Source organism: Paramisgurnus dabryanus, chromosome 1 (genome assembly GCF_030506205.2).
Source record: "Paramisgurnus dabryanus chromosome 1, PD_genome_1.1, whole genome shotgun sequence".
Classification (NCBI taxonomy): domain Eukaryota; kingdom Metazoa; phylum Chordata; class Actinopteri; order Cypriniformes; family Cobitidae; genus Paramisgurnus; species Paramisgurnus dabryanus.
This window is the reverse complement of record NC_133337.1, coordinates 26044063-26056945: the sequence shown is the minus strand read 5'-3', so window position 1 is coordinate 26056945 and position 12883 is coordinate 26044063. Positions and strand designations below refer to the sequence as shown.

The 12883-nt window shown below is 39.0% G+C and overlaps 1 protein-coding gene across 1 annotated transcript; it reads right to left on the bottom strand.

Moving 5' to 3' along the window:
* Positions 1 to 104: 104 nt before the first annotated feature.
* Positions 105 to 1710, bottom strand: LOC135752660 (C-type mannose receptor 2-like). Its single transcript, XM_073816059.1, has 3 exons — positions 1361 to 1710; positions 704 to 1036; positions 105 to 575 (listed from the first exon to the last, which is right to left on the bottom strand). The coding sequence occupies exons 1-3, from the start codon at positions 1659 to 1661 to the stop codon at positions 214 to 216; spliced, it is 996 nt and encodes a 331-aa protein (XP_073672160.1). The 5' UTR covers positions 1662 to 1710; the 3' UTR covers positions 105 to 213.
* Positions 1711 to 12883: the final 11173 nt, after the last annotated feature.

The following is a 12883-nucleotide window of genomic DNA, read 5'->3' as shown; positions in this document are numbered from 1 at the left end:
AACAGTTAATGAACATAAGGAAAGATATTGTGTCAGGAGATTAACATAGAAACCTTTTTTTAGTATAAATGAAATGATTCTAAACTAAGGCATAATGTTGTATTTAATCTGTAATTTGTTTATAAATAGACCCTACTGCTAAAGAACAAAACTAAATGAAAACCAGAAAATAAACAAGGAACAAAAATGAAGTGATAGACACAAATTATTTTATTATTTTCTGCTGCAAATGAAGTTGAGTTTGTGAGATTGAGGAAGGCTGATCCAGAGATGATCTCCTCCAGACTGAACTGCTCCAGCTCTGTGTTCAGTGTTGCAGTCCATCAGTCCTGCTCCGTTCCCTGGAGCCCAATTCTGATAGCACACGGCCTCTCCTCGTATCCAGATCCAGAGGTTCATTTGGCAGTAATAGTGTAACCCCATCCACACGGCGTCAGTAGAGGACTCATCAATCACGTCCATTACCCAGCGCTGAATCTCCTCTGAATCAACTGAAACCAGATCCACATGATTCTCTCTGCAGTATCTCAGAGCTTCAGACCAGCTTAGATTCTCCTGGATCAATATCAGATTATCTGAACACACAACAAACACAAACTACACATCAGATCAAAACAAACATACACCACAAACACTGAACTGAGATCATTTTAATCATGAAGAAACTTCTGTCATCAAACACACATTGACTTTTATTACTCACCTTCATGACACACAAAGGTCAGAGAGATACTGCAAACCACATTATTCCATTTAACCCCACCGACCATTGCACATTTTTCAGTATAAGGATTATTTGGTTCACAAGGATCCCAGTTTCTGAATCCAGAGTTCCTCTTATCTGACCACTCCCATGAGTCACTGAACAGACCGATCCAGACTTCATATATGTTTGTGTCATTCATGATCTTCTGAATCTGTTGATTCTCAGTCTGATTCCTCACACTGGTCAGATCAGTATGATGCTGTCTGCAGAAGATCTGAGCGTCTCTCCATGATACTGAAGAATCATCAATGATGAATCCTTTACTGCTCTCTGTTTAAGAAAATAAAGATTGTGTCATGATTTCCTTTGACTCTTAATACACTTACAGTATAGATGTAAGTCTACAGAAACTCTTATTTATTAAACTCTTGATTAATTTCAAAACACTTTCAATGTTTGTTAATAAAGTTGAGAGAATAAACTGATCTAAGTGTTTTTAGTTTGTTGTAGTTTACAGAGAAGTGAATGTGTCAAACATAATCTCACATGATATTTGTGTTTCTGTGATGTTTATTATTGTTGTCTTGTAAAGTTTACATCTGATGATGTTTTGTTAAGTGAAGGTTTGATGTTATTTTATGAAGCTTCACTCACCATTGTAGCAGATGAATCTCATGTTCGTATTACAGTCCTGATGATGCCATGATCCATCTCTCATATAAACACAATCATCTGGACCATTTGAGTCTCCATACCAGTTTGTATATTTCACAGGATCACCCAAAGACCACTTCCATTTATGAACACTTGATCTATGCAGTCCAATCCAGACACCATAAAGACTGTGATCTATACTCTTTATCAGTTGTTTCATGTTGTTCATGTTGTTGACTGTGGCCAGATCTGTGTATTTCTCTCTGCAGTATCTCTGAGCTTCAGTCCAGGTCTTCTTCATGTTTATGTGGTGATAGCGGCGCTGAATGCATTCAGATAATGAACAGAGAGCTATGAAAGAAAGAGTTTGAGTCAAATCTCATGAGATTATAAAACAAACATAAAACCACAAACCCACCGATGAGAAGAATACTGGAATATAAAGTTTGAGCCATTTCTGAAAAACAATCACATTGAAAACATCAGATGTTGATTTCTTCTGTTTGTTCATAATTCTGATCATCACAATAAATTCATTCATTTAAATGTCTAAACTATTTTAATGTGTAAAGATGAGAATCTGATATTAAAGCTGTTAAATGAAGCTAAAAGTGAACATCTCTTCAGTAACTCTTCATCAATTCTTTATAAAGTTTCATTAATAGTCATTAAATATTAATACACAATCCTTATAAAACACTCTGATATCAGAAATATTATTTTAATAGGAATGAGAAAGAAAATAAAGTTCTTACTTTTGAGTTTCTGTGTTTCTCTCCTGAATCTTCTGTTTCTCTGTCTGTGTGGTTTAGTTGTTATTATATTATATATCTTCAACACCTCCCATCATTTGTTTATTTCTTTAGAAAGACTCATTTTCATATTTCATTTCCTTCTTATTTGTGTATTTTCCAGCTAACTTCCTGCTGTGTTTTAACTTTAGTACAAACAAAAGTCTTAGTGTAAAATAAGGTGTGAGTGCTTTAATTTGCATATTGACATACAGTAGACAGTGTCACAACAACACAGTGAATAAATTATGAAGTATTAAATATGAAGTAATTCTTCTTAAAGGGGACAAAAAATCAGGGGCCGTATTCACAAAGCATTTTATCTTATCACTAAGAGTACTCCTAAATTGCACTAAAAGATTTTAGCTAGGAGTTTTCTCTTAAAAGTTATTCACAACGCCTTTCAGACCTACTTTTAGTAAGGAAAAATGATAACTCCTAAACTAAGAGTGAGTCTTCGTTGCTACGGATGACGTCAATTCTCATGCACGAGCTGCCTCGCAATGACCACGGTGATTGGTTGTTAGATGACAGGGCTGTCATGCGGAACATAACACAGACGCACCAAATCATGGAATTACAACATTGAAATATGTCTGTGTCCTATACAAAATAATAATAATAGTAATGCCATCGAAATGCATATATTAAAGAAAAGTCGTGAATTAAATTAAATTAAATCAAGCCTAATACAAATGAAAACCGCCAATTGCCTAATAATAAAACGACATTGCATTAACACTTGCTTGATTAATGTACATCCTATTAGCCTAAATAGACTACTTAAAGCAAGGAAATGTTGCCCATATTAAAGAAGCATGCCTAATGTAATAAATAAATGATGGTGGAACTCGCCAAAACGAAAAAGAAAGCCCAAATGGATGCAGGATCAGTAACTTACTGCTGCTGGCCCAGTTGGTGCTGGAAAAAAGAAACGTAATAAAAGGGAAATTCGGCACTATATCAAGCAAAACTAAGCGTGAGACATGCGAGAAAGTGATGGGCGGGTCAACGTACAAAACAACTGGCACCCGACCAACGTTTTCAACTAACCCGCCCGCAACTCGGACCGCAAAAAATAAAAAATAAATAGTGTACCCGACCCGCTCCCTGGCCAGCATTTTTTTAAGTAGTAATTGTTTAATAGTTAATTGCCATTTTTATTTCAAACGACCCGACCGAACGCGACCCGAATATCATAAAAAATATTTTTGGATGACTCGTGACCGCGGGTGCCGCATGCATCCGCTCATTTCGGATCAACCCGCGCATCACTGGGGAGAGGATTTGTTGCAGATCAATGCAGCATTCCCGCTTGTGTCGCGGACCCCGGACGAATGCGAGAGGCGGTGGTATATGCATTACAATCGCAGTAGAGGTTCGAGATTGCAGCCTTTAAACAGACTAGCATGGCAACAGGTATGCCTATAATATTAAATATTTAATTTCATTATTGTTTCATGTAATTCTAAAAAACTTCCTGCTTGTCATGAATGTAATGAATTATGAAACAAATGTCATAAACAATATGCTTACATTAAAGTGTGCTTTTAAGTGTTATGTGCAATGCTTTTGAGTTGGTGAAACTGTCCATGTTAAGGAGGATCAGCACCTAAGGCATTAAGATCCTTTGTGAATAGGTCTTAGTGAGTTAGGAGTCCTCTCGACTTCTTTTAAGCTGTCCCAGACTTAGGTGCTACTTTTAGGGCTAAAATGCTTCGTGAATTACTTTTAGTGAAAAAAATTAGGAGTCCTAAAGTTAGGAGTGACACGCCCATTATTTTTAGGAGTTGCTCCTAAATTCGCCAGTTAGGAGCTACTTTTAGCCTTAAAATTCTTTGTGAATACGGCCCCAGATCCTTTAGAGAACATCACGCACATTCTTAAAATGTCATTTTTTTGTTATAAAAGTCTAGCAGTGTTGCTTATATGACTTTAGGGGGAGGTTCTATTTTGGTTATTGTATGGTTACAAAGTGGACATTTCGGACATTAACACTCCGGGGTCGGCTGCGGCGCGGGCGCCGCAAACTCTTTATTTTTCGATCACTCCCCAAAGAGACTTAGATAACTCTGCTGATTTTTGACATACAGATATGATTTATACATCATTTAAAACGTTAAGTGTCTAGTTTTTTTCTGTCCACTCCCAATAAAAACAGCATGTTGTGCTTTTCGCAAAATTAAGAAAATAAACATGATGCGCGTTTTGTTCTCTCTCCCTCAGTGAAGTCCTTTCAGAAACACGTCAGAAAAATGAACTGTAACTTAACGAATATTTGTCATAAAAACAAAAGATAAATGTCTACATAATGCTTGGAATGTCTGCTTTTGGAAGATGTAAGTGAAATCGAAAACAAATATTGTAATTCGTTGTTAACTGTATTAGAAGAGAGAGATGTACCGTCTTTCTTCTGTTGCTTCATTATCTATAATGAGCCACGCCCCGCTCCATTGAAGAAAAGAGCAGAGATCATCCATATTCATTAGTCAACCCCACAGTCAATGGACATTCCGTCTCTGCAGCCATTCACTGCTGTGTTGAGTTTTAATCCGAGTGCTGGAAACATGACATCTACTTGTTTACTCGTGACTGTAACTAAAGTTATCTCCAGACGCGAGTGTGACTCGATCGACGTCCAAACGCACACACAAACACACAATGCCTCATATTTGAAGCGCTTTGTGGTATCATTATAAAAGATGCGATTGCACACATCACATACTTGTTTACTCGCGCCTAAATCTCCAGACAGACGCGAGTGTGTGTGCTTCGTCAGTGTGACGGGATCGATGTCCGACATATAAATCCTTATTTACTTGCGGATGTGTGTCAGTATCTCCAGACGCGAGTGTTTTCTTTGTCTTCCGTCAAACAGCTGAGGCGACGGGAACGCACATACACAAACACGCGAGTCAGGAAACTCGACGCGCTTTTTGGAATTCTTATAAAATACGCGATTGCAAACAGTACAATCCTTATTTAGTTGCGTCTAATCGCATATCTCCGCACAGCAAGTTTATTAAACACAGGATCACTCGCATGTGCACACATTCACTGCTTTCATGATCAACACGTGAGGTAATGGTGGCGGCTGTAAACAAACATTGATAAGTTTATCACGCGTGTCCCTGGTTGTGTTTCTACTATAATGATTACAAAAACACAAATAGAAGTCCAGACAACGATAGGAAGTTGTTCTTTTGAGCTTTTTACTGCACAAAAGTAAACCTCTCGCTGGCCAACCAAACACAAACCCTGTGTTCACTTTATGATGGCCAAACAGTACCTTTACCATGATTAGGCTACTATGGTTTTTAAAAGGTAACTTATACTTGTGATATTAATAGAAAATATTTTAATATCTTTTGTCTCTCAGCTGTCAATCACTGATTATTCAGGAGCTTTCCCGCCTCCACGCATACAGCCTTTCCCAAGCAAAAGTGTCTTAGAAATTGTAAATCAATGTATTGCTTTATGTGATTGAGTAGGCCATATGATTTTCACATCATTTTGAAGAATAAACTCTAGACTACTAGATCCTGTTTGGAAAGTCTTGGGAAAACATGTTTAGAATGAGTTTTGTGGAGTTATATCAGTGACTTAAAAATTTTGCTTTTTCAAAAACCACGCATAAACATTTTTCTCTCAAAAATACAAACATGTACATACATGTTGATTATATGATATTGTAGCCCAGTTTGTGATGAACACAGTGTTATGAGACTTTTGCCATTAATATGTTTTCAAGCAACTGAAAAAAGCACAAATGTCAGTGCATGTCAAAACTTCCCCAGGGCCCTAAAAACCCCTTAGACCCCAGAGGGTTAACAGAACATTCCTACATGGTACTCTGTTGGTCATGTGATGTTCCTGATATCACTAGGAGGACAAAATATGAAATAACGCTTTTATACATTTTATTTTTTGGACCGTTAATACAAAGGAGATGTCAATGTGCAGACTATACAAAAAAAAAATCATTTCAGAATTAAGAAAAAGACATGATTCAGTCTGCACTATCGTACATCAGACAAAGACTGAATGAGTTTATGGCTGAATATTTTGAGAATGTGAGTGAGTTTAAGTACTTTATCTTGTTATTTAACCAGTTATTTTATAATTAAATAAGACTTATGACTTTACCTTAATCTGTTAACAACCACAAAAATACTAGTGATTATACTCACGCCCGCCGACAGGGGGGGAAAAACGGGTCTGTTGTCCTGGGCCCAGGATGAGGGGGGGCCCAGAACTGGAACCTATGGAATAATTCAGTGTTTTCCATACATTGATTTATCTGCCATAGAATCAACACTGGCCGCCACAAATAGATTTTTCATGATTACCATTTACATTTCAATTTTACTATATTCATTGTAGTGAGCGCTCAGCGCGCCTCCCTCCTCCCTCTCTCGTTGCATGCAGCGACTCAACAGCGCGCGCCCCTCCCCTCTCTCTCCTGTAGCAAGCAGCGCGGCTCTCTCTACAGTCAAAAGTATTTTAACTCCGCGTTCCTTTTACTTTTTTTTTCGCGCAAACGTCAACAGTCACGGATGTCACTGATAGAGAAGATGGCTGATCGAGTTCATCATGAGTGACTTAACAAAAGGTCAGCATTACCACACATACCCGTTCTGGTGTGAGTCTGTGTCCGAGCTCTCTCCCTACCTATGATGCGGTATGCTCGTGCACTTGTTCTTTAGTAACACTAACCGTGTATTCTCTCATATTCTGAATTTGCAACAAATTGTCTGCGCTATACGCGTTGATATACAATAAAACTACCACTCGTGTTTAAAATAAAAAGCGCTCATAACGCAACAACACTGATGAGAAGAGCAACATCAGTACAGCCTCAATGTAAATGTATGATGATTTTGTCAGATGAGGGCGTGTTTTTAGCAGCAGTTAAAGAAAGAGCTGATTGGATTTACATTGACATTAACACACATTAACAATGAGTCACTGGGTAGTTACTGGGTCCTGTTTAGTCACTATTTTATAGACAACAGAACAAATAATATGTAAAAATAGCATTCAGTTGTGTTAAAATGCAATATAATGTGACAAATTAAAGAGCAAAACACGACGCAATGACGCCACATATATGCTAATCGACGTGTGACGTCATCGCCGCCACAGTCTCTCAAAATCCTGTGGGAAACACTGAAATTGTTAAAAAATAAAGAAAATAGGCATATTTGTGGAAAAAAATCTAATACAGTCACATCCATAAATATTGGAACAGAAGCACATTTTGTGTTATTTTAGCTGTTTACCAAAATGTATTCCAGTTACAGTTATGATGGTTTTTCTTTATAATGGAGAGGATAATGCGATCATCCACCACTGTTATCCCACTTAGACATACAGGTTTTTATTGTTGCTAAGCTCACCACTCTGTTGTTTTTTTATCTGGATGTGCCAAATTGTTGATGTGGCCACTCTTAATGTTCCTGCCATCTCTCTGATGGATTTGTTGTGTTTTTGAAACCTAATTATGGTCTGTATCACTTGCATGGAGATGTCCCTGAATCAAATGATTTGGGTTCACAGCCACAGCTTCCAAATGCAAATACCACACTTAAAATCAACTCCAGACCTTTAACATCTGTCATTCATGAGGAAATTATTTAACAAATAGACAATACCTGTCCATAAAACTACATATTAAATGGCTGTAATTCCTAAATCCTTCAGCCATTATGGATGTGAATCCTCAAAATAAAGCTGAGAGTGTGCACTGTAAGCCAATTTTCATAATATGACTGTAACTATAATACATTTTGGTAAACAGCTAAAATAACACAAAATGTGCTTCTGTTCCAATATTTATGGACATGACTGTATTTGAGATACATAAAAAAAAGTTTTATTTGTTTTCTTCCTATACTTGAAATAGTGGTCAAGAAACCCCCCGCCCAACACAAAAATGGTTTGGCCACTGATCAAAATTGTATGATGTCATTTGATTTGAAGTTCAGTACGCTCAAAATATCTGGTCAGACTCAGCACAAGTCTGGTGCTCAGAAAAGAGAAGAAAAGAGAAGAAGAAAATAGAGGTTTTCAAAAGAGGGGGTTGAGGTTATATAAATAAAAGTTATTTTGTGTAAGTATATAGTGTCATTACTACATTTATTTACTATATAAATGTTGAATAAAATGTATAATAATGCAATATTCATGGGTCATGAATCTGATAATGCCAAATGTCTTGTTAAAGTAGGGGGGCCGAGGGGCCCTCCAAGATTATCTTGTCCCGGGCCCAGGCAAGACTGTCAGCTGGCCTGATTATACTAATATGTATTATGTTTTCCGCTCCGAATATGATGATGTAGATTGCAATGCATCTTGGAAACAGTACCCAGGTGAAAAAAGTGCACTAAAATACACTTTAGTCAGTTAACATCAACAGCGTTCAAACCGCTTTATGAAAATGATAACCTTTCCCATAATGCCACAGCACACAAGAGGACTCTGATGTCGCACACATTTCAAACTGTCACACTTGAGAACGCTTGGTCTTTGATTTGTCTGTAACACCCTTAAAAAATGTAAATGTTTGTTACTAAAGTTTCTTTTCTATTGTATTTGTTTTTAATATACTGTGTAAAATGGAAATGTTGTTTTGTCTTCTTATTTTCCCTGTTGAATATGTTGTTCATGTTATCCAATCAGAATACGCTCCAGTGTGATGTGAAGAGACTGTTTTCTCCCATAGAGGGCGATACTGGATATGCTAGAGAGAGCGCGAGAGAGAGAAAAGGAGAGAAGAAGACAAGGGGAACGATGTATGGGCGTTGTGCTCACGGAGCTTAAGAAATTGATGACAAACTGTTTCTTTATTTTGCTTAAGAGAAACTTTGAAGTGACAGTGTTAGCGACCCAGCCGAGTTCATTTACTGTGTCCATACGACTTTTGCGTGTCCGCATTCTGCACGTGGAGCAAGGTTTCGGGTGGCAGCCACGTGAGATCAGTAGCTGGACGAATCCTCTATTACTCGACTCACTGCAACTCTGGAGTCCCCTTATCTGCACGTGTGTCAACATTTGTTTGTCTCTTGAACAGAGTTTTTCTTGAGTGAAACAACATCGGACGATCGGCATTTGTCACTGGATCGTGTCGTATGGATCGTGTCGTATGGATCGTGATTCGTGAGTACTGAAATCAGGCCTAACAGTTAAGTCTTCCTCTACGATTGATGAACATTTTAAAAGTGTCTCAGTAACGTTTACTTGCACCCCTACAAGCAAATCTCACTCGGAGTTTTCGGTATTTTGGGGAATTTCGGACCTTGATCATTTTATTCAAAAGTGAGTCGTCTGAACAAAAGAATCGTTCAAAGGAATCGAACATTGAATCGGTATTTTCCAATCGGTTCCTTTAACTATTGTGAATGAAACGGGTTTTGTATGCCAGATTTCTAAACTGTTATTTTATTTACTAACTGTTTTGGTGTTTAATCTGTGGAAATAGCCTATTGCTGTTTTTATTGGGCTTGAAACAAATGTTCGGGGTTCATTTTGAAGGAAACCCAGTTGATATATTATCTGTACCTTGAAGCACAGAGCTTGTTGAAGAGTGATTTACTTCTAAGAATACTACGAGGTATTTTGTTTTTTTATGTGAGAATCATTTTCAAATAATTGTTTATTTTTACCCAGTTTATTTCATTTGTTTATATCTTTTTGGTTTACTTTATTTTGTTTTCTTTAAATAAACTTTACATTCTCTTACCTTTCAAACACTAAGTGGTGTAATACATTTTGGAGGCTTATACATGTATATGTTTTCTTCAGTGGTAAAGCATTGACATAACCATAGAAAAAGGGTCAGTATAATTCATACTATAAGTCTAACACTGAGAGTCAAGGATCTTCTGTGCAGCAGTAAGATTGTACAAAGTATCATAACAATAGGGTTACATTTTGGAGGCACCGCTGGGATCCTTTTTCACAATGTGTGGTTGTCAATGCTAATTATGTTTGATTGTCTATGCTAATTCTGTGTAATGTTGCAGTGATTTTGATGATTTTGGGAGCCATGGATCTTAATCAAATAGATGAATGGAGCCGGCAAATGCAGGTCAGTCCTCTGCATTGTGTTGTTCTCAGTGGCGTTCCTTTAACTGTAACAGATGAAACCATCAATGAAGTACTAAGCACTGTAAAAGCCTTTGGTCGTACAAAGATTTGTGGCCGACGTGGTGACACTACCGGGCTGAATTTGTTCCTCTTAATAGAAACCAGTCTGGAGGTAGATTCCACCATTGTACCTCCTGAAGTAGGCATCCCTGGAGTAGTGGAGCCTTGGAGGGTACATATCCCTGGTAAAGCCTGTGCTCCGGGTGATGCGTTTCACGAGAAGTTGATGTGCTTACTTCAACAGGAAGGAAAATCGTTGTGTGACGTGAGATCCATTGTTAATCCTGAGCAGTCCCCAATTCCAAATCCTGCTGTTAATGTAAACCTAGATTTAGTCCAAGCCATTAATAGTCTGGTTGAGAAGTGTACCAATGTGCCTGGTGATACCGTCAGTTACAGAAAACTCAGAGTTTTCTCAGGCATACAGCCAACTCCACCCGGGGAGGAAGATTATGATTCCTGGATGGAGCAGGCTGCTCAGATGGTGAGCGAGTGGCAGTGTGCTGATTCTATTAAGCGGCAGCGAATCGTCGAGAGTCTCAGAGGACCTGCCGCTGACATAATCAGATTTTTAAAGGTCAGTAGTCCTGCTGTAACTGCCACTGAATATCTCATGGCTCTTGATACTGCTTATGGTAGCACTGAAAGTCAGTCTGACCTCCTGGTGAGGTTTAGCAATACCTACCAGGAACCTGGTGAAAAGCTGTCCCTTTTCTTGTGCCGGCTAGATAAGTTACTCCATCGTATCTTTCTAAAAAAAGGCATTAAAGTGGAGGAGTTAAACCAAAAACGGATGGAGCAGGTAGTTAAAGGAGCACTTACTACAGATATGGTAGCATTGAGGCTTAGGATGACTCATAAGCTTCGTGATCCCCCTAGTTTCTCTGAGCTTCTGAGGGAGGTGCGGGAGGAAGAGAGCTGGGTTAGTGCCCGTGAGAAATCCAAGGTTTTAGTGTCTTCTGCAGTGGTAGCTCAAGAGACACCCTCACATGAGTTAGCTGACTTGAAACGTGATGTACAGGAACTTTCTGCTCAGGTAGGCAAACTCTTAACAGCTGTTGCTGAGACCTCGGCTGCTGTTCCAGTTACACAGAAAGCTGTTGCTAGGGCTGCGCTAAATGCAAATGACAGGGAGGGAAATCAAAAAAAAGATGTTGGTCGTTATAATCCATCTGCCATTTTCTGCTATAAGTGTGGGGAAGATGGACATACAAAACGGGAATGCAAAGGGGTGGAAGACTTGAGAAAGGTTAATCAGAAACTAATCAGGCAGAATAGGCAGTCGGGAAACGCCAGAGGAGCCTTGTGAGTGGGGAACACTTGGCTCCCCTTGAACAGTGTTTAACCCCATTGTCTGCTGAAAGCAATTGTACACCTGTATTTCCTTCTGGTTTAGTGGGTCCACTGTCTGATGTGCCGGTGCTGATTGAAGGAGTGAAGGCCAAAGCATTATTAGACAGTGGTTCCCAGGTCACCATATTGTATCGTAGTTTTTACCACACTTACTTAAAACACCTACCTTTGAAGCCCGTGGAAAACCTGGAAATTTGGGGTTTAAGTCAACATGAATATCCCTATGATGGTTACTTATCTGTTCGCCTTGTTTTTGATGAAGATGTTGCTGGTGTGTCCCAGACCGTTGATATCCTGGCATTGGTGTGCCCTGATCCACAGCCAGAGCAGCAGATAGCTATTCTAGTGGGAACCAATACCTCTTTAGTCAGAGGCTTGTTCAAAGCATGCAAGGAGAAGGCTGGAGAAGATTTTCTGAGTGTTTTGGCCGTTCATCCTGTTGTAAAAGCAGCTTACAAGACCATTCAAAATTCCACTAGGGTAAAAGATTCTCCTGAAAGGCCTGGGGTAGTGTGGTTTATTCAACACAAACCTGTTACTTTGAAACCAGGTGAAGTGCTACAAGTTCATGGGAAACCTAAATTCTTTAACGAGTTGGTTGATACACATGTCTTAGTTGACCAGGCATCTAACATCAATTCACCTGATGAGCTATTGGTGAGACCTGAGCTACAGCTAGTGTCTGAGATGTCCAACCGGAAGGTTGCAGTAACTGTACGGAACATTTCCAGTAAAGCAGTAACTTTAAAACGTGGAACCCCCATTGCACATATCTTTTCTGTAGATATTGTGCATCAGTTGACTCCGGTAAGTGGGGCCTCTGTCCCTCATACTCCGTTGTCTCTTGATTCATTTAATTTTGGTGATTCTCCACTTCCTGAGGAGGCCAAGAGGCGGTTATGTGAGAAGCTCATGGAGAGACAGGATGTGTTTTCTGCTCATGAGTGGGATGTAGGGTGCTCCAAAAGTACAGTGCATGAGATCAGACTTTCTGATTCGACCCCATTTCGAGAAAGGTCACGCCGCTTAGCTCCTAAAGATCTAGAGGATGTACGGAAACATTTGCTTGAACTACAGGAATGTGGCATAATCTCTGAGTCCAGAAGTCCATATGCCTCACCTATTGTGGTGGTAAGGAAAAAGTCTGGTAATGTTAGGATGTGTATTGACTATAGAACACTGAATCGCAGAACTGTTCCTGATCAGTACACTGTGCCTAGGATTGAAGACG

Bases quoted from the DNA above. Each gene is read 5' to 3' on its own strand.
- LOC135752660 (XM_073816059.1), bottom strand. From the start codon at position 1,661: ATGAAGAAGACCTGGACTGAAGCTCAGAGATACTGCAGAGAGAAATAC. The intron at 1,037-1,360 runs GTGAGTGAAGCT...TTTCTTAAACAG, and splicing joins GAGATTCATCTGCTACAATG to AGAGCAGTAAAGGATTCATC. The intron at 576-703 runs GTGAGTAATAAA...TTGTGTGTTCAG, and splicing joins GACCTTTGTGTGTCATGAAG to ATAATCTGATATTGATCCAG.